At 60.5% G+C, this 25704-nt stretch overlaps 2 protein-coding genes across 4 annotated transcripts; one reads left to right on the top strand and one right to left on the bottom strand.

The window, feature by feature from the left end:
• Positions 1 to 4181: 4181 nt before the first annotated feature.
• NEFH (neurofilament heavy chain) lies at positions 4182 to 9477 on the top strand. Its single transcript, XM_058816665.1, has 4 exons — positions 4182 to 4974; positions 6104 to 6303; positions 7010 to 7134; positions 7443 to 9477. The coding sequence occupies exons 1-4, from the start codon at positions 4182 to 4184 to the stop codon at positions 9160 to 9162; spliced, it is 2838 nt and encodes a 945-aa protein (XP_058672648.1). The 3' UTR covers positions 9163 to 9477.
• A 1058-nt stretch (positions 9478 to 10535) lies between these two features.
• On the bottom strand, positions 10536 to 25704 carry THOC5 (THO complex subunit 5). 3 transcript variants are annotated; one of them, XM_058816655.1, is made up of 21 exons: positions 25697 to 25704; positions 24468 to 24579; positions 24080 to 24160; positions 23568 to 23711; positions 22055 to 22168; positions 20695 to 20792; positions 20002 to 20148; positions 18141 to 18255; positions 17580 to 17712; positions 16625 to 16702; positions 16412 to 16452; positions 15180 to 15279; positions 14943 to 15051; positions 13469 to 13570; positions 13291 to 13387; positions 12922 to 13036; positions 12040 to 12143; positions 11862 to 11949; positions 11638 to 11753; positions 10912 to 11102; positions 10536 to 10734 (listed from the first exon to the last, which is right to left on the bottom strand). In XM_058816655.1, the coding sequence occupies exons 2-21, from the start codon at positions 24561 to 24563 to the stop codon at positions 10671 to 10673; spliced, it is 2133 nt and encodes a 710-aa protein (XP_058672638.1). In that variant the 5' UTR covers positions 24564 to 24579; positions 25697 to 25704; the 3' UTR covers positions 10536 to 10670. The 3 variants fall into 3 exon arrangements, with proteins under 3 accessions (XP_058672638.1, XP_058672639.1, XP_058672641.1); XM_058816656.1 differs by lacking the exons at positions 24080 to 24160; positions 25697 to 25704 and having other exon boundaries at positions 24468 to 24563; XM_058816658.1 differs by lacking the exons at positions 24080 to 24160; positions 25697 to 25704 and having other exon boundaries at positions 24528 to 24562.

Here is a 25704-nt window from a genome sequence, read left to right as displayed (position 1 = left end):
CCATCCAAGCAAGGCCCAACACCTCTGGAAAGGCCCTTGGGGTGCCAAAGGCTGCTCAGCCGGGCAGCCTGACCCCACAAATGGGTGTGGGAGCCACAAAGCACATCAGTCCCACTGCTCATCCAAGGCTTGTCCCATTTCCTGCCACCCCAGGAGAGAGCAGACACAAAACATCTCCCATCCCTGTGCTCACCCCAAATCCCCACTGAGCCCCCTCTGCTGCTGGGGATGGGGCCCTGACAGGTGTCAGAATTCCACAAAACACCTGCAACAACAACAGCAACACCCCCAACACAGCCCCCTCAGCCTGGAGTTGTCTCACAGCTCCTTTTTATCCACTTTGGGGCTTTTTCCCCCCAAAATCTCCCTGGAGGAGGCAGCGAGCACAGGATATCAGCCTCCCTGTCTGCTCCATGCCCAGCTTATTCCATGCAACTTTTCCCATGGCTGTGCCATGTCCTGGGGGGTGAAGGGGTCACCTCGTGTCCCCCAGCCCTTCCCGGGGGTCCTGTCCCCAGCACGGCGTCCCTCGGGCCAGGACACGGTAACGGGGAGGGGAGCGGATCCCGGGGGATCCCTGAGGGACGGAGCCGGGAGGGCAGCGCTGCCACACGGGGACAGGCGGGGACAGGCGGGACACGGCCCGGGGGGGCTGCGGGGTGGGGAGAGCCCCGTGTGCCCCAGCGGAGCAGGGGAGGGGGACACAGCCCGGACTGAGGAGGGGAGGGGGACACAGCCGGGGACACGGGAGGGGAGCAGGGGGACACAGCCCGGGACACAGCTCGGGACAGGGGAGGGGACACGGCCCGGGGCTCAGCGCAGGCCGGGCCAGGGACCAGAGCCGGGACAGCGCCGGTCCCTGAGGGGCACACAGGGCACGGCTCAGGCCGGGGGCGGGAGGGGCCCGGCCCAGAAGGACGCGGCGCGGCCCGAGCCCCGGCGGGGGCGCCGTCCCGGGTGCGCACGGGGGAGGCGGCCAAGGCAGGAGCGGCTGCGGGGCCCGGCTCTGCCCTGCCCTGCCCCAGCCCGGTCCGTCAGTCCCTGTCGGTCCCTGCCCTGCCCCGGCCCGGCCCGGCCCGGCCCGGCCCGGTCTGTACCTGCTGCCGCCGCCGCCGCCACCGGAACTGAGGAGCGGGGAGCGCTTCCGGGGCGGGGCGGGGCCTCCGCGGGTGGGCGGGGAAAGGGGCGGGGCCACTGCGGGAGGGGCGGGGCTGGAAACGGGAGCGGGAATGGGAATGGGGCAGGGATGGAGGAGAGGGAATGGGGAACGGGGATGGGGGAGAGGGAATGGGGAACGGGGATGGGATAGGGGAGAGGGAATGGGGAACGGGGATGGGATAGGGGAGAGGGAATGGGGAACGGGGATGGGATAGGGGAGAGGGAATGGGGAACGGGGATGGGATAGGGGAGAGGGAATGGGGAACGGGGATGGGGATGGGGGAGAGGGAATGGGGGAACAGGGATGGGGATGGGGGAGAGGGAATGGGGGAATGGGGATGAGATGGGATGGGATGGGATGGGATGGGATGGGATGGGATGGGATGGGATGGGATGGGATGGGATGGGATGGGATGGGATGGGATGGGATGGGATGGGATGGGGGAACTGGGATGGAATAGGGAGAGGGAATGGGGGAACGGGGATGGGGATTGGATGGGAGAGAGGGAATGGGGGACAGGGAACGGGAATGGGGGGTAGGGATGGGGACATGGGATGGGGGACAGGGAATGGGGAATAGGGGATGGGGACATGGGATGGAAACAGGGAATGGGAATAGGGGACAGGGACATGGGATGGGAACAGGGGATAGGAATAGGGGATGGGGACATGGAATGAGGACAGGGATAGGGAAAGAGATGGGGACAGGAAACAGGGGCATGGTGTGGGGATAGAGTATGGGAACAGGGCCTAGGGATTGGGGACGGGGACATGTGATGGGAACAGGGATAGAGAAAGAAATGGGGACAGGAGACAGGGGCATGGTATGGAGATGGGGATTGAGGATGGGGACATGGAATGAGGACATGGATGGGGACAGGGGATGGAGACATGGGATGGAGCAGAGAGACGTGAGGACACGCCAGGGGTCGGGATGGAAACAGGGAGAAGGGCTTGGAGGCAGGGCTTGGGAGCGGGGGTGACACACGCTGTGGGGACAGGGTCACCCCTCCACAGGCCGTGTCCCCTTGCTCAGCCGGGTGTCCCCAGCGTGGGAAGGACCCTCAGGGCCCCTCTGTCCCCACCCGTGGGTCCCCACAGCCCCGGGCTGGTGACAATGGCCGGGAGTGGGTCAGTGGGGTGGGCACAGCTGCTCAGGGGTGGCCCGTGCCTGCTGTCCCCGTGTCCCCAACACTCCCGGGGTGTGTCACTCTGTCACCCTGGGGCTGCTCAGCCTCCTGCTCCTCCCGGCCCAGCCCGGCTGCTCCCGGCCCTGCTTCCATGGATCTGGGGGAGAAGGGACGGGCTGGGACCCTGCTCACACAGGGACAGCTGCGGGGACAGCGGGGACACCAGGGCTGATCCTGGGACCATGGAGTGGCCTGCTGATTGGCTGGGATGGGGCCTGTGTGCTGATTGGCTGGGACCTGTGGGCCTGTGTGCTGATTGGCTGGGATCTATAGTTCTGTATCTTGATTGGCTGGGATCTGTAGACCTGCCTTTTGATTGGCTGGGATCTGTGGACCAGTGTGCTGATTGGCTGGGATCTGTACTCCTGCCTGCTGATTGGCTGGGACAAGATCTATGGACCTGGTTGCTGATTGGCTGAGATCTTGGGACCTGTGTGTTGATTGGCTAGGATCTCCAGGCCTGGCTGTTGATTGGCTGAGCTGTCAGTATTTGCCCACATCTTGAGCTCTTTGTGTGCGGATTGGCTGGGCAGCAACTGTGCTGATTGGCTGGGTGGTCTGTGACTGCTGATTGGCCATTGGACCATATGGGCTGACTGTCCGGACTATCTGTAAGTGCTGATTGGCTGGGTGGTATACCTGAGTGCTGATTGGTTCTATGGTACCTGAGTGCTGATTGGCTGGATGGTACCTGAGTGCTGATTGGTTCTATGGTACCTGAGTGCTGATTGGCTGGATGGTACCTGAGTGCTGATTGGTTCTATGGTACCTGAGTGCTGATTGGCTGGGTGGCCCTTGCATGCCCTGGTGCCAAGGGCAGGTTTTGGGGGTCACATCCCCCCACCCCATCCCTGTCTCCATCCCCTTCCCCATGCCCACTCCAGCCGGAATGGCAGACCTGGCCCTCCCATCCCTCCCTGCCTGGAGCTCCCCAGCATCCCGCAGGGCTGTCCCCTGTCCCCTCGAGGGACCCTCCCGGCACCACCCGCCAGTCAGTGCCTGGCCCCGGGGGGACACCGAGTGAGGGCCCCACCCCAGGGTCGCTGCCCCACCCTTGGAGGGGTGTCTGTGCCACCCGGGGGTCCTCCCTTCCTCCACACCGGGGTGGGGTCCTGCTCTGTACTGAGTGGTCCCAGCCCCCTCCCCAGGGTCCCGCTCTCCATTCCTGGGGACCCCACTCTATTCCCAGGTGTTCCTCACGCTGTCCAGGGGGTCCACGGTCACACAAGAGCTCCCCACTCCCTTTCCACGAGGTCCTCGCCCTGTCCTCGGGGGTCCCACCTCCATCTGAAGGTCCCACCCTCTATTCCTCTTTTCCCCCTCTCTGCTCCGAGGGTCCCTTCTCGCTTTGGGGGCTCTCCACTTCCCGCGGGGTCCTCACTCTGTCCTGGGGTATCCCTGCTGCTTTCCCGGGGGTCTCACTCTCTATTCCCGGTGGTCCTGCTCCCTGCAGGGAATGCGTTCTGCCTCAAGGAGCTCCCTGCTCCCTTCTCGGGGGTCTCACTCTCTGTCCCGGGGGTCCCGCTATCTGACCGGGGGGTTCCGTGCTCCCTGCGGGATCTCTCCACTCCCTTCCCGGTGCTCCTGTTTGCTGCTCCCGGGCTCCCGCTGTGCCCCGTGGTCCCCGTTCTCCTTTCGGGGGACAATCCTCTCCTTTCTGCTGCGGCTCCCGCTCCCCACCTGGGCGTGGCACGGTGTCCCCCCGCACCCGCGGGGCTGCGGCGGCGGCGCGGGGCGGTGCCGCTGCCGGTGCCGGTGGCGGGGCGGAGCGGCCGCCCCGAGCGCTATAAAGCGGGCGGCCGCGGCGGTGCCGCAGCGAGGGCGGGGGTCGCCATGAGCCTGATGCTGGAGACGCTGCTGGGCCCCCCGGGGGGGCTCCGCAAGGAGCCGGGCCGCGCCGCCCCGCGCTCCGCCGCCTCCAGCGGCTTCTACTCGTGGCCGGCCCCGGTGGTGGGACGGGCGCGGGGCGCGGGCGGCGGCGGCGGCAGCGCGGCCGCGTCCTCCACCGAGAGCCTGGACTCGCTGAACGGCGAACCGCGGGCGCGCAACGAGAAGGAGCTGCTGCAGGTGCTCAACGACCGCTTCGCCGGCTACATCGAGCGGGTGCGGGCGCTGGAGCAGCAGAACCGGGCGCTGGCGGCCGAGGCGGCGGCGCTGCGGCAGCAGCAGGCGGGGCGCTCGGCCATGGGCGAGCTGTACGCGCGGGAGCTGCGGGACATGCGGGGCACCGTGCTGCGCCTGGGCGCCGAGAAGGGCCAGCTGCGGCTGGAGCGGGCGCGCCTGGCCGAGGACGTGGCGGCGCTGCGGGGAAGGCTGGAGGACGAGGCTCGGCAGCGCTCGGAGCTGGAGGCGGCGGCCCGCGGGCTGGCGCAGCGCTCGGCGCAGGAGGAGCGGGCGCGGGCGCCGCTGGAGGAGCGAGCCCGGGCGCTGCGGGAGGAGGCGGAGCAGCTGCGGAGGCAGCACCGCGCCGAGGTGGGAGCGCTGCTGCGCGGGGCGCGGCCCGAGCTGCCCGCCGAGCCGCCCGCCTCCCTGCGGCCCGGAGTCACCGCCGCGCTCCGCGACCTGCGCGCACAGCTGGAGGGCACGGCCGCCCGCAGCACCCTGCAGGCCGAGGAGTGGTTCCGCGGTGAGTGCCAGGGTGGGGCTGCCGAACATCCCGGTACCTCCCCCGGGACACGCGGGGCTGCCGCACTCCGGGATGGGCTTGGAGCAAAGGGAGGCCCAAGGGATGCGGAACCCTCCTCTCTCTGCATCGTGTTAGTTACCACCACCCCGGGAGGTGCAGGGACCCCTCCCACCTCTGCTGTGCTCCTGGAGGGTGTTGGCATAGCGAGCCCTCCTATATTGTGCTCGGAGAGGGTTAGTGCCCCCCACTCTAGCGGTGTGCAGGGACCTCCCGTACATCCAGCACCCTGGGAGGGCTTCAGGGTGACCCCATCCCTGCCAGCAGAGCCCCAGTGCCTGCGGCTGCCCTGCCCGACTCCCCTCTGCCCCGCAGTGAGTTCTGAGGAGGGTTCTAGGACCAAGTTTTTGGGGTGCCGGACCCCCCTGACACTGCAGGGAATCGTGCTGGTCCCTGTGAGCCGGGGCGAGACCGGGGGTGCTTGCAGTGCTGGGGGGCGGGACCGCATCCCTGACAGGGAGGGGAGGACAGAGAGTGGCCCTTTTTGGGGGTGGGGGACACAAAGGTGCGGAGGGTGGGGTCGGCACCCCAAAAGCCTCTCGGCACCCCAGGCTGAGCCCCGGGGAGCGCAGGGCGGCTCCAGCACCGCGGACAGCGGAGCTTCAGCACCGCGGGCAGCGGCAGCACCGACCCGGGCGCCCGTCCCGCGGGGCGGGGGCTGCCCCAGGAACAGCAGAATCGCTGCTCCCCGTTCCTGTCCCCTCATTCTGTGCCCCCCCCCTCGTCCCCTGGGGTGTCCGCAGGGCGCTGCGGCAAAGCCACCCCCCCGCCTCGGGCCAGGGCTGTGGGGCAGGGGGCTGTGGCACAGCTGAAGGGGAGGCGGGGGCTGCAGCGAGGATCTGCACTGGCTGAAGTCCAGCACGGCAGAAACAGCCCCGAGCTCCTCTTGCCCATCCTCCTTCACTTCCCGGCAGAGATGGAGGGAGGGGTGGGGAAGGCAGAGGGCTCAGGGAGCCCGGGGTGGCTCTGCAGAGGACAGGGAGGTGTGGCATGGACAGGTTTGGGTTTCCCCAAGGAGGGGAGGCTGCACCCTCCCTCCCCCCCGCCCTGCAGCTTCCCTTTTCCCTCGCAGTGAGGCTGGACAAGCTGTCGGAGGTGGCCAAGGTGAACACGGACGCCATGCGCCTGGCCCAGGAGGAGATCTCCGAGTACCGCCGGCAGCTCCAGGCCAAGACCACCGAGCTGGAGGCCCTCAAAGGGACCCAGGAGTCGCTGGAGAGGCAGAGGCAGGACTCGGAGGAGCGCCACCATGCAGATGTCCTGTCCTACCAGGTGCCGTGGTGCAGTGGGCAGCGGCCCAGGCTGGGGAGGGGCAGCGCTGGGGTTTGGCTTCAGGGATGGGAAGGAGCTGTGGGACATGCTCGGGGCTGTGTCAGAACTGGCCTTCCCCAGCCCACAGGGACCAGGAACCCAGAGCCTGAGGTGGTGTCCGGGCTGTTGTGTCCCTCAGCTGCCCTGGTGCTGCCCCATGGCTCTGCCTGGCACTGAGCTGCCTGTGAGGATGGTCACAAACGCCCTGGAAGTGTGTCCAGGGTTTGGACCACATCCTAACCCCCACATCTGAGAAGTGAGGGCTGCCTTGGTGGCCTTGGAATGAAGTGCAGTCCCCAGGGTGGTGCCACCAGCCCCCAGCTGGAGTTCAGTTACCACTGGACTCACTCAAGTCCTAGAAGCCTTCCCACAGCTTGTCCCTGCTGGAGCCAGTGCTGGGAGCATGCAGGGGCTCAGCTGGAGTGCAGCTCCTTGCTCAGGGCATGCAGGGCTCCTGCCAGGTCCCCCAAGGCACCTGGACACCCTGGGCTCACCCCTGGCTGTGTCCCCTTCCCTGTGTGTCTGCAGGAGGAGGAGGCTGCAGACTCCTCCGTGAGGACAGCTTGGTGCTGGAGACCAGGGGACAGTTCAGGGGTGCTCTTGTGTCCCCCTGCTCCTGAGGACTGTGCCATGTGTCCCCTCCCATTATTGCTCTGTCTGCCCACAGGAAACCATCCAGCAGCTTGACAACGAGCTGAGGAACACCAAGTGGGAGATGGCAGCTCAGCTCCGCGAGTACCAGGATCTGCTCAACGTCAAGATGGCCCTGGACATCGAAATTGCTGCCTACAGGTACAGGGGGCAGGGGAAGGTGTGTGTGGGGGTCTCAGCCAAGTCTGATCAAGGTCTCTTGTTAACACCTGGGCTCCTTTTGGTGAGCAAATCATCCATCCATAGTGGGCAATGTCCAGTTGGGTGACCCCGTGGTGTGTGGAGGGAAGGGCAAGGAAACCTGCTCATCCCAGGCCACAGGAGCGGGAGGATCATCCAGGATGGGGCAGGGAGGGAGGTGGAGCTGCAGGACATTGCTGACAGCTCCTGGTCATGGGGGGACAGGAGAAGCCATCACTGAGTGCCTTGCCCTGGTTTCTCCCTGGCAGAAAGCTCCTGGAAGGGGAGGAGTATCGGCTCGAGACTGGCATTGGGATGCTCTCCTACCCCGAGGTGGTCCCCAAGCCTCCCAGCATCACCACCAGCATCAAGGTGAAGAGCGAGGAGAAGATCAAGGTGGTGGAAAAATCAGAGAAGGAGACAGTGATTGTGGAGGAGCAGACAGAGGAAATCCAGGTGACTGAGGAGGTCACAGAAGAGGAGGAGGCTGAGAAAGAGGCTGAGGAGGAAAAAGCTGAAGAGAAGGAGGAAGAGGGGGAAGAAGAAGAAGAGGAGAAAGCTGAAGAAGAGGGAGAAGAAAAGGCCAAGTCTCCTGCAAAGGAGGAGGCTGAGTCCCCCTCAAAGGAAGAGGCCAAGTCCCCAGAGAAACCTGAGTCCCCCTCAAAGGAAGAGGCCAAGAGCCCAGCAGTCAAGTCCCCTGAAAAGGCCCCATCCCCCTCAAAGGAGGGGGCCAAGACCCCAGTTGTGAAATCCCCAGAGAAACCTGCAACCCCCTCAAAGGAGGAGGCCAAGAGCCCGGCTGTGAAGTCCCCAGAGAAACCCCCAGCCCCCTCAAAGGAGGAAACCAAGACTCCAGCTGTCAAATCCCCTGAAAAGCCACCAATGCCCCCTAAGGAGGAGGCCAAGACCCCAACAGTGAAATCCCCAGAGAAACCCACACCTCCCTCAAAGGATGAGGCCAAGACCCCGACAGTGAAATCCCCAGAGAAACCCACACCTCCCTCAAAAGAGGAGGCCAAGACCCCGACAGTGAAATCCCCAGAGAAACCCACACCTCCCTCAAAAGAGGAGGCCAAGACCCCGACTGTCAAGTCCCCAGAGAAACCCCCAGCCCCTTCTAAAGAGGAGGCCAAGCCCCCAGCTGTGAAATCCCCAGAGCCACCTGCAACTCCCTTGAAGGAGGAAGCCAAACTCCCTGCTGTGAAGTCCCCAGAGAAGCCCCCAAGCCCCTCTAAGGAGGAGGCCAAACCTCCAGCTGTGAAGTCCCCAGAGAAGCCCCCAAGCCCCTCAAAGGAAGAAGCCAAACCTCCAGCTGTGAAGTCCCCAGAGAAAGCCAAATCTCCCATGAAGGAGAAGGCCAAGTCCCCACAGAAAGAGGTGGCCCCAGCCAAGGAGCCAAGCCCTGCTCCAAAGGCCCCGGCCAAGGAGGAGCAGCCCAAGGAGGTGAAGGCTCCCTCCAAGCCTGAGGAGGATAAGAAGGAGGAAGCTCCCAAGAAGGACATCCCAGCCAAGGCAGAGGAGAAGCCCGAGGAGAAACCAAAGGAGAAGGCAGCTGCTGTGCCAGAGCCTCCAGCTCCACAGGCCAAAGAGACCAAGCCAAGCCCCAAACCTGCCGAAGAGGGAAAAGGTGAGGAGGCTCCAGCAAAACCTCAGCAGGAGGTGAGCAAAGCAGCCACCAAGGAGGCTGAAAAGCCAAAGGCTGAGGAGCCCAAGAAGAAAGTAGAAGAACCCAAGAAGGAGAAGGTGGAGGAGCCCAAGAAGGCGGAAGAGCCCAAGAAAGAGAAGGCGGAAGAGCCCAAGAAGGAGAAGGCAGAGGAGCCTAAGAAGGTGGAGGAACCCAAGAAGGAGAAGGCAGAGGAACCCAAGAAAGCAGAGGAACCCAAAGCTAAAGCAAAACCCAAAGATGAGCCCAAAGCCAGTAAGGAACCCCCCAAAGCCGAGGCTCCCTCCAGCAAGGAAGGCACAGCCCCAGAGCCGGGGAAGAAGTGACGGAAAGGTCCCGGGAGCCGCAGGCACCTCCGGGCACGGGAGCTGCTCCGCTCCCTGCCATGGCTGGGCCCGGGGTGGGAGCCCAGGGACCCCCAGGACCCCCAGGCCAGGCTTTCCCTTAGCAATAGGCCCGTGAGAGCCCCTCGGGTGGGCGATTGCTTCCCTCGCAGAACGTGATATTCGCCGAGCGCCACATTTAAACACTTGAATATAACCCAGGAGAAGAGGGGGGACCCCCAGGGAAACCCCACCACCCTTCTCCTCTAAGTGCATTTATTTAATGTATGTGCAATGGATGGATGAGTGCAATGCAGAGCTGTAGCTGCTTGGGGGGGCTGGCGGGGTCCTGCCCTGCCCTGGGGGTGACAGTCCCTTGGGGCAGAGGTGGGAGAGGCTGGGAGCTGCTGGAATGCTCACAGACACACACGGTGCACCAGGAACCTCAGCCCACTGATCTTTGCTTTCTGTGCAATAACCAAATAAAAGTGCTTACAGAGACACCCTGGCTCTGCTGGTTTGTCCTGGGGAGAAGAAGGGGAAGGAAGGTGGGAATGTGGGGCTGGGATCTGTCACCCAGGGCTGGGGTGGGTGACACGGGGCTTTCCAGAGGGGAAACACCCCACAGCAGGCATGAGGACCTGTGTCCTGAGCATGGAAACAGGGCCAGCCTGCCATGCTTTCCTAAGGATTTCAGTGTGTTTTTTCCCTTCCTTCTTTTTTTAAAGCTGGCTCCCAAGGAACTGGGAGAGCCTGGTTTAACCCAAGGGCTGCGGCACAGCCCGGCACTGCAGCACTGCACCGAGGGCAGGGCAGGGCTGGGGGGAGTGGGAGAGGGGCTCTCAGCCCTGCTGGGGGAGAAATCACTGCCAGGGGAGCACAGAGAGGCTGGGATGAAGGAGGGACAGTGACAACAGTGACCTTGGGAGGGGGGATGGAACTCCAGCTCTGCCAGTCTGGGACCCTCACACAGAGCAGTGCAGCGGAGGGGGCATATCCCAACTCCCTGATGCTAAGCAGGACAAGCCAGGATGTCCCACCCCTCCTCCTGCCTGTGCCAGGACCCCACTCTGCTCCCCTCCAAGGCCAGGGAGCAGAGAAGCCCCCCAGATGCAGGGGTTGTGCTGAGTGGGATGGCAGCCAGCAGGCAAGGACAGGCTGGGGCTGCACTGCGGGCTCTGGAAAGGGCTATTTTTAGCCACCTCAGTTTTTAGCCACCTCAGCTCCCCAGTCCCTGTGCTGGGGAGGGAAGTCAGGAGGCATCCCTGGAAAGGCTGTCAGAGCCCAGGGCTGGGACACAAGGCTTGCTGCAGCCCTCACAGTTCCCTCATCCCAGCCCCTCTGCACAGACAAGGCACCCACATAGTTTTTCTTTAGCTCAGTTTAATCCCTTTGACTACAAAACCTTCAAACAAACCCCAAAACATTGCAAAAGGAGTAGAAATGTCAGGGTGGGAACACTCCTCCCACAGAGTGAACGAGTCCCATCCCAGAGTGAGCCCCAGGGCTGCTCAGCGGTGGCTGAAGAACCCCTGGGGGTAGTTGAACTTGAAGGGCTTCAGGCGCAGGGGACCCCTGGAAGAGGAGAAGAGGGGAGGCTGTGACCACAGGGATCAGGAACCTCTCATAGCACCCACAAACAAGAACCAATTCTGGGGTTACTGTGAGGGCTGATCCCTCTAGGACAGGCTTCCAGGAACAGCAACACCACCAGAGTCCCTGGCAGCACCCGCACCCCCAGGCAGCTCCCACCTGACCAGGCGCAGACACATCTTCTCCTGGGGGAATTCCTTGGGCCCCTCCACGCTGGGATCGTGGGGCTCTGTCTCCAGGTACACGTCCAGCACCATGCACAGCCGCTGCAGTTGGTTGGTGAGCAGCTGGTAGCCAGGTTTGGGCCCCCACAGCTCCTTGTAGTAGACATTGACCTCGCTCTCCATGGCCTGGAAAACAGAGATGAGGTTGGCACAGGCTTGGATCTCTACCCTGCATTCCCAGGAGTGTCACAGACATCTTTTATGAAAAATCTTTTTTTTTTTAGGATTTTTCCTCTTAAGAAGGTGAGAGGCTTCAGGAACAAAATGTAAACATTGATTATTTGCTGCTGTGGAATGCCACAGGTGGATCTTTAATTAGCTCATGTTAGATGTTTGTAATTAATAGTGAATCACAATGAATCTCAGAGAGCTCGAGCTACAAACTTTTGTTATCATTCTTTGCTATTTTATTCTTAGCTAGCTTTCTAATGAAATCTTTTCTTCTATTCTTTTAGTATAGTTTTAATGTAATATATATCATAAAATAATAAATCAAGCCTTCTGAAACATGGAGTCAGATCCTCATCCATTCCCTCAACCTGAGACTCCTGTGAACACCATCACACAGGAGTGTCCAGCCACCAGCTCACCCCAACATTCCCTTGTTATGGGCACAGATCTGCTGGGGACACCCTAAAATGCAGCCCCCATCCCACAGTACCCGAATGTTGTCGTCGTTGCTGCTGTTCCTCTCTCCCTTCCAGTTGAGGCACAGGCTGAAGACAGGAGGCAGCGTGGAATAACCAGGGTTCAGCACCACAGCTGCCTGGAGCTTGGCTGAGCAGGAAAAAGGTGTCACTCACAGGGCCTCCAGCCAGGGGGGCTACCCATAAGGCTGCCCCGGGATGCGGCTTGGGAGCTCCCAAGGGAAGGAAAGGTGCCTACCTGTTCCCCTCTCTATCAGGGCCATGTAGTAGAGGTGAGTGTCTTCAGCCAAGCCAGCCTCTATCACATCCTTAGTGTAAGGCAGCTCCTGAGAGAAGGAGGAATGATGGCTGCAGTGCCACGTGGGAGCTGGAAGGGAGCTGGAAGGGAGGGATTCAGCCTCGCGCTCAGCACTTACAGCATAATCCTCATAGGGAATGGCAGTCCACTTCACCAGGCGGGAGACGATCTTGGTGGGGAAGAGCTGCTGGCACTCGCTGGACACGGGCACAACGCCGTGCTCTGAAAGCAAGAATAGGGCTGGGGACACTGCTCTGCCACTGTCCTGCAGTGGGGACACTCCCAAAGTGGGACCTGGGCATGATGCTATCCTCCAGCAGGTGCCCAGCAGAGCCCAGGCTGTGATTCCACTGGATCCCTGGGCTGTGATCCCACTGGATCCCTGGGCTGTGATCCCACTGGATCCCTGGGCTGTGATCCCATGGCATCCTTGTGCTGTGATCCCACTGGATCCCTGGCTTGTGATCCCATGGGATGCCTGGCTTGTGATCCCACTGGAGCCCTGGCTGCTTGACAGGCACACAACATGCATGGTGTGCAGTTCACCTCCCATCATATCCCAAATCACCACCCAGCACTGGGATGGCCATTCCCAAAGAGGTGCTGGGCACTGGAAGGGCCACAGCCTTCCTCTGCCACCCAAAATCAGGCAGTTCCTTCATTCCTACAACTCCCAAGGGCTGAGGGAACAACTGAGAATGCTGAGGGTGGCACAGCCACCCATCAAATGTCACATCAGCCAGCTGATGTCTCCTCTCCTGTGATTGGTGCTGTTCCACTCTCCCTCCCAGTCCAGGCACTGGCTGAAGATGGGTAGCAACTTGGAATAACTGGGATTCAGGACCATGGCCACCTGGAGCTTGGCTGAGCAGGGAAGAGATGCTTCCCTGCATGAGGACCCTGCCACTGCACCCCTGTCCCCAGGGAAGGGCAGGGAGCCTGGCAGCATCCTGCCACTGCACCCCTGTCCCCATGGCAGGGTGGGGAGCCCAGCACTCACCTAGGGATGCAAACTGCTTGTGCAGGGCCAGGCGGGACTGCAGGCGGCTCCGGAGCAGCTTCACTGTCAGCTCCATGTGGCTGGCACTCAGGGAATTGTCAGCAGCCACTGTGTGCTGTGGGCAGGAGGGATGTCAGGCCAGGAGCCACATCCCCACAGGGACAGGCACCCATCATTCAGGCACTAAAAGGGCTTGGACTGTCACATGTGTGACAGGAAATACGTCAGTGTGGCCCCACACACAGATCCAGCCCAGCTCAGCCTGCCCTAGCCATGGTTTGGGGACAGCTGGGGCCAGCAGGGGGACAGGACAGGACCCCAAAGCTCAGCCCAATGTTGTGGGGGATAAGGGAGGAGTTTGTGCCATGCCTGAGGCTGCTCCTTGGGAAAATGCAGGCCACCCAGCTTCTGCACCCACACATAGGGGTGTCCCAGCTCTGTCACGTAGTCACTCAGGGTCAGGATGCTGTGGGGACAATGAGGAAGGGTCACATCAAGCAGGGAGGATTTGCTGTGCTGGAGCAAGGAACTAATGGGTGACACTCACCCCACTTTATCAAACTGGAACTGGTTGGCCGGGTTGGGCGTTTTCCTGCCGTGGTCCCCCGGGTAGAGGCAGTTGAGGAGGGAGTCTGGGGAGAGCAGGTCCCTGGCAGAAAGAGAGGAGAGGTCATCAGCAGCAGTCTGGGCTCTGCATCCCTCCATGAACAGGCTCCAAACCCAGAGAAAGGGATTATGAGCTTCATAAGTTCAAGAGCAGAATGACTTTCCCTAATTCCACTCCAAAGGGAGAGCTGTCTCCAGGATGGAAATCACAGGGCCCCAGCTCCAGGAAGCTGCTCCCTCTAGTGCCACGAAATTCCTCATGTCTGACTGCACTCACAGGACTGACCAGGCACAATGGGCTGCAGGATTTGGGGTCTGGCTCAAGGCACAGCCTCCCTGGTTTGGGGTAACACAGCCAAGGGCAGCAGGAGGGAGGGAACACTCTGCACAGGATCTCCAGCTGCTGTCACAGAGGGTTTGGGGTGTCTGCAGCAGGAAGAGAACCCCAACAGGATGAGGAGGCTGCATATAGGACAGGCTGGGAAGCAGCACCTGCTCCCAGGCAAGCTCAGACCAGCTTTTCCCACCTCCCTCTTCCTCAGGCACCTCCTGTGCCAGAGAGAGCCACCAGAGAGCTGGCAGCTGCTGGGAGCTCTCTGGGCAGGCTCCCAAAGCTGCCACTTCAGCTTTTCCTCACACCAATCAGGCTCTGCAGGCTCTGGGGAGCACAGGCAGCTGCATCTCTGGAGCTCAGGACAAGGTGACCTCAGGAACAGGCAGGTGAGGGAGCTGCCAGGCTCTGCCTGTGGGAGGGAGGCTGAATGTGTCAGCAGGAGAGACTTTCCTCCAGTTCCTGACAGCTCTGGCACTGCTGAGAGGTTCCCAAACTCTCCCTGAGTCTGGCTTGTCATGGCAGAGGAGAGGGGGAAGAAAGTGCTTGGGCTGTGCAGAGCTCCCAGACCCATGGGGGCAGAGGGGGCCCTGCCTGATGAGCTCTGGGCTGTGTAGGGTTCCTGGATCCCACAGAATCACTCCCTGATGAGCTCGACGCTGTGCTGGGCTCCCAAACCCCACAGAATCACTGCCCAATGATCTCCAGGCTCTGCAAGGCTCCAAAATCCCATTAAATCCCTGCCCAATGATCTCCAGACTCTGCAGGGCTCCCAAATCCCACAGAATCACTGCCCAATGATCTCCAGGCTCTGCAGGGCTCCAAAATCCCATTAAATCCCTGCCCAATGATCTCCAGGCCCTGCAGGGCTCCCAAACCCCACAGAATCACTGCCCAATGAGCTCCAGACTCTGCAGGGCTCCCAAACCCCACAGAATCACTGCCCAATGAGCTCCAGGCTCTGCAGGGCTCCAAAATCCCATGGAGTCACTGCCCAATGATCTCCAGGCTCTGCAGGGCTCCCAAAGCCCATGAAGTCACTGTTTGGTGATCTCCAGGCTTGCTGCCCACAGGCTCTCCTTACCCAGCACTGATGGCCGTGGTCATCTCCACGGCAGTGGTCACCTTGGCTTTCACCGTCATGATGTTGAGGTTCATCAGGTAGTGGAAGGTCAGGTGAAGCACGTTCTCATCTGCCCACACAGAAGGGGTGACATTGGTGCCTGCTCCAGCTCAGAGAAACCCCTCCACATTTCCAGCTCCTCCCAGGGTGCTGCTGGGGACAGTCCCTGAGCTGCTGTCACACCCCCGAGCCTCTCACCTTTGCACTTCAGGTCCAGGGTTACAGACAAGGGGTGTCTCTTCAGCATCTCCTTGCGTTTGTCATCCAGCTGCACACCCAGGGTGGGCCTGCGCCGCTTCTGGGGGGGCAAAACAGCTGTGAGAGCCTTCTCCTGCTCCTCACCAACCCATGGACCTTCCCAGCACACAGCTCCTTCCCTCCAGTCCAGCTCCACAATCCCCCAGCACCAGGGCCACACTGTCCTGGAGAGGGAGAGGAGCAGGATACCCTCACTCAGCTCCAGCTCCTGTCACTCCTTCAGCTCCAGGGAATGTCTCCACTCCTGGGAGACAAAGCCAAGGACCTGCTGGCCCAAAAGCTTTCCCACTGCAAGAGGCAGAACCTGGAATCACAGAATCCTTTAGGTTGGAAAAGCCCTCTGAGAGCACCAGGTCCAACCACCCCTGCAGCACTGCCAAGGCCACCACTGCCCCACGTCCCCCTGTGCCACAACCACATGGCTGTTCAATCTCTCCAGGAATGGGGACTCCCCCACTGCCCTGGGCAGCTGTGCCAGGCTGGACAGCCTTTTCTGTGAAGGAATTTTCCCAATATCCTCCTCTGGCACACTCTTCTTTCCTTTCATCCTGTCCCTGTTCCCTGGAGCACAGCCCGACCCCCCCGGCTGTCCCCTCCTGTCAGGAGCTGTGCAGAGCCACAAGGGCCCCCTGAGTCTCCTTTGCTCCAGGCTGAGCCCTTTCCAGCTCCATTCCCTTCTCTGGACATGAGACTCTTCCCCACAGAACATCCCCATACACCTGGCTCTGCTGCTGCTGGTGGGAGTGGAGGCCCAGAGCCCCCTCAGGCTTTGCTGCTGGGAGCAACCAGCACCTCCATCCTCCCCTCAGCATCCAGCAGGAATTATTTGTAGGACAAACACTTCCTCCAAGGAGTGCTGAACAAGCCCTGGTGCAGAGAATGCTTTTGGCACGGGATGGACACAGATCCCTCCCTGTTGGACACAGCTCCCTGCCCTCGGGCTATTTATACAAAGTGGAGCAGCTCCAGCCGGAGCTGCAGGGATGGGACACGAGAGGAGCAGCTCTGTACCCTGCCTGCTCCTGCATTTGGGACACCAGCTGGAAATGGCAGCTCCCTCCTCCCAGGAAAGGTCAGCATTTGACATCACTGCAGTTCCACACACACTCAGAGTGTGCAGGGGCAGTTCCCAGCCCCAGCTCTCCCCAGAGGGGGACAGTGCTGTCCCTTACCGTGGTTTGCTCCTCCTCTGCGTCGGAATCGCTCTCATCATCTGTGCAGAGAGAGAGAGGTGTCAGCAGGGACCACTCAGGGCTGAGCTCTCCCACCACCAGCAGGACCACCAGGGCTTTTCCCAAGCCCTGACACCCCTCTCCCAACAGAAGCAGGGTGCCAGGAGCTGCAGGCACAGAGGAACAAGTCCCCAGGGCAACACCACAACTCACCCTGTGAGTCCTCAGGTGGTTTATAAAGGGCCTTGGCTTCCTCCACGCTCCCTTCTATGGCCACCACCAGCTTCTTATCTGCAGAGGAGACAGGAAAACTGAGTCAGCAATCCCATTCCTGCTGCAAAGGCAGTGAGCAGAGCAGCCCTGCCCCTAAAGCTCCTGGTTCCTGGTGAAGGAAGCTCCAGCAAAAGGCCAGTGGGAGAGAGGTTGTCTGGAAGGTTCTGGAAGGCCACCACTGGGCTGGATCTCCTGGGCAGGATGGGGTCAGAAGATGGAAAACGCTGGGTTTTGAGGGACTCTTCCTGGAAACCATAAGGGCCAAATGTTTATTAAGAGCCAGGAGAGGTTTGGATCTGGCTGGGACAAGCAGGGACCTGGTGTGGCCAAGCACCACCGTGTCCTTCCATGCTCCTCTGGCACTGAGAGGTACAGGTCACACCACAGCCCTCACTACACAGGAGGTGTGCACAGGCCAGTGGGATCCTGACCTCTTCCAGGAAATCCCTCCCAGCTCAGGGAGGCTCCAGAAATCCCCCCAAAATACAAAGGGGTGAAGGTTTCTAGGTGAGCTGTGGCAACGGCCTCCACAAGGCCTGGGGTCCCCCGGTGGCACAAGGCAGGGGGTGACAGCTCTGGGGAAGCTGTGACAGCACTGAGCCAGCTCACAGGCTGCTCAGAGCCTGCAAGGACATCCCTCCTGACCTTGGCAAGGGGGGAAGGGGTGGGAAGGGAGCTTCCCAAGCACTTCTCCCAGCGAGGCAGCTGAGCAAACAAGGTTTCAAATGCTGCTGCCTCACTGCGCCGTGGGGCCACCCCGCTGCTCTGTGCTCAGCAGAATCTGACAGCAGAGCAGACAGGGGGAAAACACCCCAAAAAGTGGTGATTGCTGCAGGCAGGAGTGACATCTGGCCCGTGGGGGGCATTGGGGGGGCACTGGCCCCTCGGTGCTCACCACAGGCCTGTCCATAGGCACTGGCCTGGACGAAGAGGACGTAGAGAGGCGGCGGGAGGTGCCGGGCGGTCTCGTACTGCTTGTGAGCCTGGTCGAAGGGCATGAACAGGTACTCCTGCACAGGGAGGGAGGCCTGGGAATGACAGGGAGAGCCTTCATCACTGGGAGGGGAACAGCTCATCCTCCTCACCCTGAGAGAGCAGGAGATGAAGCTGGCACAGCAGTGGTGGTGCAGGGTTAAACATGGAGAGCCCCAGGAAAGGGCTGGCAGCTGTCTCACTGGGAAAGTTTTGGATCTGGAAATAACCCAGCTCCTCCTCCTGTTCCTCCCTCCCAAGGCAGCCACAGGGGGCTGGGACTGCGTGGGGCTCTCCAGGGAAAGGCCCATTTAGCAGCTCCTGCAGCTGCAGTTCTGCAGAAATTGCTGCATAAATAAAAAAGGAAACTCTGGAGGGGTCTCAGATCTGCCCCTTGCCCGCCCCGAGTGGGAATGAAACATCTCCAGACCCAAACCAGCCCAGGAGCTGCCCCTCGGTGTGACCTCCTGCAGGGCTCAGGTACCTGCATGATGCTGTTGAGTCGAGGCTGGAGGCTGCTCAGATATTCCTTCTTCACCTCAATCTCCTTCAGGATCTTCTCCTTGCTGGTCAGGCACTCCTTATATTTCTCTGCCAGCCTAAGGGAGGGAATTCTGTCACTGCCACCCACCACAGCTCTAAACCTGCTGGGGTCCACCTGGATGATGAGCCCCAGCATTCCTGCCCTGACAGAAGGAACCAGGAGAGCTCAAACATGGGGCAAACAGAGCTCCTAACACCAAGGGCAAGGGGAGGCAGAAAGGAACTGATTTGAGATGGAAAACAAACAAGGAAAAGGGGAAGCTCAACCTTGTGCTGTGCTCCAAAAGGGGCAGCAACTGGCTCTTCCCTCAGGAGATCTGCTCCCACACCAGGCTCTGCTGCCAGCAGCCATGACCCCTCTGAGCTCCCTAAGAGGCTTTGTCCCTTCATATCCCCAGAGCCACCTCATGTCACAGAGCCAAGGTTCAACAGAGAAAACCCAGGAAAATGCAAGCCCACCATGATGCTCTGAGCCCTGGATACCTCGTGTTCAGGGAGAACACACCAAAATCCCCTCACTGCTGCTGCCTGCAAGCCCTTTCCCAGCAGGAGCAGGGAACTGGGTATGGAAGTGGCCTGCCCAGGACAAGGGTTCTCTGAGGGGGAACAGACCTGACCTTGCAGAACTTGGATTCTGCTTCCAAGCAAAACTGTGTTTGTGGGGGTCAATGCACATCCCAAGAGGCTCCTACACAAGCTCCAGTGTTCACACACCTTCCCAAAACAGAGCTATGAAATCCCTGCACTCCACTCCAAAGGCACCTCATATAAGGTGGAGAAGAATCCAAAGCCAATCCAATGGGATTGCACAGCTAAAAACACCAACATAAATCATGGATGAGTGTCAACAACCCCAACATCATCAGAAAATGCCCACAGCACCACTGGCATCTGCTTGTGAGCAGCTGAACAGGCCATGTCCCACCTCAGCAGTGGTGGGAGAAGGACAGGGGCATTCCTTAGACACCACAGAGTGAGGACTGGGAATTCCAAGGCCTCTCAGCAATTTAATGAGCAGCTGAGGGTCTCCATGAGGTGATGATCAGAGATGATCATCAATGATCAGAGATCTGCAGGTGAACACTCCTCTGCCTGTGTCACAGGGAGAGCCAGCTGGAGGATCCTGCCTGTGCCTTCCACCAGGCAAAAGCAGCCAGGTTTTAGGGAAAGGCTCTGGGAAAAGGAATCATGAAGGGTTGGAGGCACCCAGCACCTCATCTGCTCTGCTGAGCTGCCCTCAGGCTGCACCCACCAGCACATTCCAACTGATCTTTCCAGAAGGTGCTCCTGGACACTGCCTGCCTGTTATCCAAACACAGGAATGCTGTGTCATGTTTGCTTTTCCCAGGGGGCAAGAGTCAGGGAGCAGCTGAGCCCTGGGACAGCGGTGATGCCAGCAGCAGGACACGGGGCTGTCCCAGCCTGGTGTGGTTGGCAGCTCCACACCATGGCATGGAATGGCAGCAGCTCCAGCCAGGGCTCCCTTTGCTCCTTGGATCACCAGGCAGTGCCAGACAACTCCCTGACCTATGGAGCAAGGATCCCAGCAAGCCCAGCTCTGCACAGAGGGGATGTCCCAGCCACACAAGAGGGTGTGAAAAGCTTCATCCCTACATCTGCTCTCCCAGCAGCTCTGGGTGTCTGCCCAGACCCCTGGAGTGGGACATGGAGTGGGGACACCCAGAACTGCAGGTGTGTGCCCAGATCCCTGGAGTGGGACATGGAGTGGGGACACCCAGAACTGCAGGTGTGTGCCCAGATCCCTGGAGCAGGAGCACGGAATGGGAACACCCCTGACCCACCTCTTGCGCTGCTCCAGCTCCCAGTCCAGGCGGGCCAGGGTCTGCTGGTGGGGCTCAGTCAGGGTGATGGCAGGGCGGCTGATCTCAGGGGGGGCCTCCTTGTAGAACTCCTCCAGGCTCACCAGCTCGATCTCCTCGTGTTTGGACCTGCCAGGACACATGGATCAGACCAGGGAAAAGTGGGAAGTGTTCAATGTGTCCCACAGGAGAATGTCCCACTGGTGCTGCCTGCCCTTCTGCTGAGCCACCTCCATCAGTGAGCTGAACTTGTTTTGACCTCCATTGTCTGAGCCTAAAGGGGCTCCAGGAGAGCTGGAGAGGGACAAGGGATGGAGGGACAGGACACAGGGAATGGCTCCCAGTGCCAGAGGGATATTGAGAATTAGGAATTGCTCCCTGGCAGGGTGGGCAGGCCCTGGCACAGGGTGCCCAGAGCAGCTGGGGCTGCCCCTGGATCCCTGGCAGTGCCCAAGGCCAGGCTGGACACTGGGGCTGGGAGCAGCCTGGGACAGTGGGAGGTGTCCCTGCCAGGGCAGGGGTGGCACTGGATGAGCTTTAATGTCCCTTCTAACCCAAACTATTCCATGATTAAACACCTGGGGCACCCACTGTGCTCCCACAGTGAATGTGGGAAGAGCTCCCCCACCCATCCCAGACACACCAATGCTCCCTCTGCCCCCTGGCCATGCTCACTTGAATTCCAGGCACTTGGTGATCTCTTTCTGCAGGTGCATCACCTCATAGAGCAGGTTCTGGAGCTGCAGGTGATAGGCATCAACCTTCTGCTTTGCCTGAAACACAGACACAGCCAGAGCAGGGATGGAGCAGGAAAACCAGTCACCAAGAGAGAGCCACCAAGACCCCATCACTACAGCAGCTGGGGACAGCAGGTTTTAGGGTATGCAACAATTTTTAGGGGGAAGAATGACATTTTTAAGGACTGGAGGAGCAAAGGATTGTGACAGGAGACTGATCCTGCTGCTTCCTCACATTTCAAAGCCAAGGCACAGGACAGGGCTCATTTGCTGGGACACACAGAGTCCCCTCTCTGAGAACTCTGGGTATGGAGCTTCCAGGCCAATCATCCCCCCATTGATACACTTGCACACCACCAGACCCTTGAAACAGAGTTTCTGACCTCCTGCTACACTTGAGACAAAAGCAGATACTACTCCTTCTTTATTGATTTCTTACAGCTGCCCTGCACCCAGCAGGAGTTTATCAGGATTGGAGCCTGTCTCAAGCTGAAAGGTGTGGTTGGGGCTGTGTGTTCTGTCCCCATCTGTCAGAGCTGGGGCAGTTCTCTGCTGTTCATGGGGCAGTTTTACCTTCATCTCTCCCACACCAACCCTCCCTCCAGCAGATCTCTGCTGTCCATGGCCACTGAGTGTCCCTGCAGGGCTGGTCCAATCCCAGCATCCCATGGGGAGATGCTGTGCCCAGGGGAGGAGCCAAGCATTCCTACCTGGATCCAATCTGAGCCTGGCACAGCACAGCAGCCTTTGCCCCCTGCATTGCCAGAGGAGCAGCTTTCTGCTGCCCTGCATGGCCAGAGGGAGCCCAGGCCCATCTGCAGCAGCCCTGGAGCTGCAGAGGAAAACTCCCCCCTTGTGCAGGATCCCTGCTGCAGCAGAGCCACAGCTGGCACTGCAGGAGGGCTGAGCCCCCATGGGATGGGGCTGGGACACCACCCTGACACACAGGGGGCGGGGCATGGTCTGACTCTGTCAATGGTTTTTTTTTGTTTGTACTATTGCATTTATATTTTTAATTTTCCTAGTAAAGAACTGCTATTCTTATTCCCCTATCTTTGCTTGAGAATCTCTTAAATTTAAATTATAATAATTTCTAGCGAGGGGGTTTGCATTTTCCATTTCAGGGGAGGCTTCTGCCTTCCTGTCTGTTCAAACCAAGACAGAGCCTCCCAACAAACCCCACGACCTGGCTGAGGTGTAACTCCTCACACCACACACACAGAGCAGTCAGGACCTGCCCCATCTCTGCCCCCCCTAAACCCCAAGCTGCATTCCTCCCTCCCAGCCCCTCCTGGCACCTCGTGGGTCTGGTCCCTGCCCTTCTTGAGGCGGATGTGGGCCAGGCGGTTCAGCTTCTTCAGGGTCATGAAGTGCACGCAGCTCTGCACGCGCCGCTCGTCGATCTCCGAGGCCTGAGGGCAGGAGAGAGGGGTGGAAGCAGGAGGGATGGCTGGCACCTCCTCTGCAGGGGGTTCCTGCCACAAAAAAGGTGCCATGCTTTGCTATGGAGCCACATTTATGTCCCTGGGGCTGCTGAGGGAGCCTCCTGCTGCCAGACCACAGGGCTGTGCTGGAAGTAACTGGCAGGGGGTCCAGGCTCTTCAGAGAATCACTGCAGCCATTTGCCTCAGCAGCAGGAACAGGGGTGGTTCAGCCTGAGGCACCAGGAGCCTGGGACAAGAGAGAATATTCCATTTCCAGAGCCCAATTCCTGCCCCAGAAGCCTGGGAAAGGGAGGCTCTGTTCCATTTCCAAAGCTAAATCCCTGCCCTAGCAGCCTTGGTTGGACAAGGAAGGCTGCTCCATTTCCAGGGGCTCAATTCCTGCCCCAGCAGCCTGGGCAAGGGAGGTTATTTAATTTCCAGAGTTAAATCCCTGCCCCAGGAGCCCAAGACAAGGGAAACATTTCCAGAGCTCAATTCCTACCCTAACAGCCTTGGACAAGGAAGGCTGCTCCACTTCCAGAGCCCAATTCCTGCCCCAGCAACCTGGGAAAAGGAGGCTGTTCCATTTCCAGAGCTCAATTCCTACCCTAACAGCCTTGGACAAGGAAGGCTGTTCCACTTCCAGAGCCCAATTCCTGCCCCAGCAACCTGGGAAAAGGAGGCTGTTCCATTTCCAGAGCTCAATTCCTGCCCAGCAGCCCAGAAAAGGGAGGTTATTCCATTTCCAGAGTTAAATCCCTGCCCCAGGAGCCCAAGACAAGGGAAAGTGTTCCACTTCCACAGCTCAATTCCTACCCCAGCAGCCTTGGACAAGGAAGGCTGTTGCATTTCCAGGGGCTCAATTCCTGTCCCAGCAGCCTGGGAAAGGGTTCTGGGAAAAAGAGGTTGTTCCATTTCCAGAGATAAATCCCTGCCCCAGCAGCCTGGGAAAGGGAGGTTATTCCACTTCCAGAGCTCAATTCCTACCCTAGCAGCCCTGGACAAGGAAAGCTGCTCCATTTCCAGGGGATCAATCCCTGCCCCAGCAGCCTGGAAAAGGGAGGCTGTTCCATTTCCAGAGCCCAATCCCTGCCCCACCAGCCCAAGACAAGGAAGGCTGCTCCATTTCCAGAGCCCAATTCCTGCCCCAGCAGCCTGGCAAAGGGAGGTTATTCCATTTCCAGAGCTCAGTTCCTGCCCCTGGAGCCCAAGACAAGGGAAACTGTTCCATTTCCAGGGTCTCCATTCCTGCCCCAGCAGCCTGGCAAAGGGAGGCTGCTCCATTTCCCTGACTCTGCCCAGGAGACATCACACCTCCTGCTGCCCTTCTCCTGGGATTAACACCAAAGACAGACATGTTACACCCCACGTGGAGGCCTCTCCTCACATTCTCCTTGATGCCCCGGCTCTTCAGCTCCTGGATCTCTGCCATGAGCCTCTGGAGCTCCTGGCAGGTCTCCCTGTAGAGCTCGTAGTCCTTGATGGGGTCGCGCAGATCCACCTCGCTCTCCTCGCTGTAGTACCTGGCATCCTGCCAAGGCAAGAACACTCCTGTGGCTCATCCCTCCCTCTGCAAAGAGCTCTGGGGGACAGGCTGCCACTTCTGCCCATGAATCCCATGGCTTTACACAGGGAGGGGACTAAGCTCCAACAATCCCAAACCCACCAGTCACTAAAACACCTGGCAAGGTCAGGCTGTCTTTAATTGTTATAAATTTGAATTGGCAAATTCAATCTGTGCAGGGCCAGGAGTTGGACTGGAGGATCCTGGTGGATCCCTTCCAACTCAGGATATTCCATGATCTCCATGACCACAGAGGACAATCCAGGAAGGTGACTGCTCCTCCTCCTCCACCCCGCTCCCCACTCTGGCTGATCCTACACTATCCTGCTGCTCACGGGAGGGTTTGAAGGCACCATGCAAATCCCTGAGGGATCTTCCAGCTTTGAGCTCACTCTCCAGAGGAGTGTTTGTGTCTCCTGAAAGAGATGGAAGCAGGTTTAGGAATTCACAGTGGGAGTTTAGGAGGCATTGGAAGCTGGGGGAACTGGATCTCACAATTCATGGAATTCCAGAATGGTTTGGGTGGGAAGGGAGGACTTTAAAGCCCATCCAGTCCCATAGGCAGGGACACCTTCCACCAGCCCAGTTTTCTCCAAGGCCCATCCAACGTGGCCTGGGACACTGCCAGGATGGGGCAGGCACAGCTTCTCTGGGATTGTTTTCCAGCAGGGAAAGCCAGGCCAGCACAGAGGGGTGTGGGCAGGGCCCTGGGCACGTCTGTACCTGGTCCGTGTCGCCCTTGCCCCGCTTGCCCTCGGCTGGGACCCCGTCCGTGCGGATCACCTTGGGCTTCCTCTTCTTGCTGGACTCGGAGGACATGGTGCTGCCGGCAGGGCTGGGGAGGGAGCACGGGGTGAGCCCGTGGGGGCCAAACCTGCCCGCACCGGGGCTCTCCCGGGCTCCTCCCGCCAGCCCCGCCTGGGCTCTGCAGTGTGCGCTGGGCCTCCCTCCAGCCTGCACCTCCCAGCCCTCCACAGCGAGCCTGGGGTCCGCTCCACCACAGCCCCCCTACGCCACTGAGCTCCCCTGGGACCCCGGGCCCGAGCGCTCAGCCCCTCCCTGAGCCCCCGGACCGCGACTTTTGCCACCTCAGAGCCCGCACAGACCCGGGAGCCTTCGCTCCGCCAGAACACCCCAGAGCCCCGCACATCCATCCCGGAGCGAACTCTCCTGCGAGCCTCCCCAGACCCGGGACCCTCCACGTCTCCAGAGCCCAGCACACCGGGCCCAGAGCCCGTTACCCCTTCAGAGCCGCCCCAGACCCTCAAGCCAGGGACTCTCCGCCCTCCAGAGCCCAGCACACCGAGCCCAGAGCCCTTCACTCCCTCGGAGTCGTCCCAGACGCTCACGCCGGGGTCTCTCCTCTTCTCCTGAGCCCTCAGAGTCCTTCACTTCCTCAGAATCGCCCCAGACCTCACGCCGGGCACTCTCCGCCCTCCTGAGCCCCCAGAGCCCCGAACACCGGGCCCAGAGCCATTCACTCCCTCAGAGCCACCCAGACCCTCACGCCGGGGTCTCTTCTCTTCTCCTGAGCCTCAGAGTCCTTCACTTCCTCAGAGCCGCCCCAGACCCTCAAGCCAGGGACTCTCCGCCCTCCAGAGCCCAGCACCCCTCACTCCTTCAGAGACGCCCAGACCCTCACGCCGGGGTCTCTAAGCTTCCCAGAACCCCCAGAGCCCAGCACACCGAACCCAGAGCCCTCCACTCCTTCAGAGCCGCCCCAGACCCTCACGCCGGGGACTCTCCGCCCTCCTTAGCCCTGAGAGCCCCGCACATGGGCCCGAGCCCTTAGAGCTCCCCCAGCACGGGGTCTTCGCCCCCCAGAGCAGGACCCTCCAGTTGCACCGAGCCCCTGGCACAGCGGGACACGGACCGCCCGCCTCTCCGCAGCCCCAGGGCCGGGGCCGCTCCCCCATCTCCGGCCGGGGGTCCCGGCTCACCCCGGCACTCACCGCGCCTC

The sequence above is a fragment of the Ammospiza caudacuta genome, chromosome 18 (genome assembly GCF_027887145.1).
Source record: "Ammospiza caudacuta isolate bAmmCau1 chromosome 18, bAmmCau1.pri, whole genome shotgun sequence".
Taxonomy (NCBI): domain Eukaryota; kingdom Metazoa; phylum Chordata; class Aves; order Passeriformes; family Passerellidae; genus Ammospiza; species Ammospiza caudacuta.
This window is presented reverse-complemented; position numbering and strand designations above follow the sequence as displayed.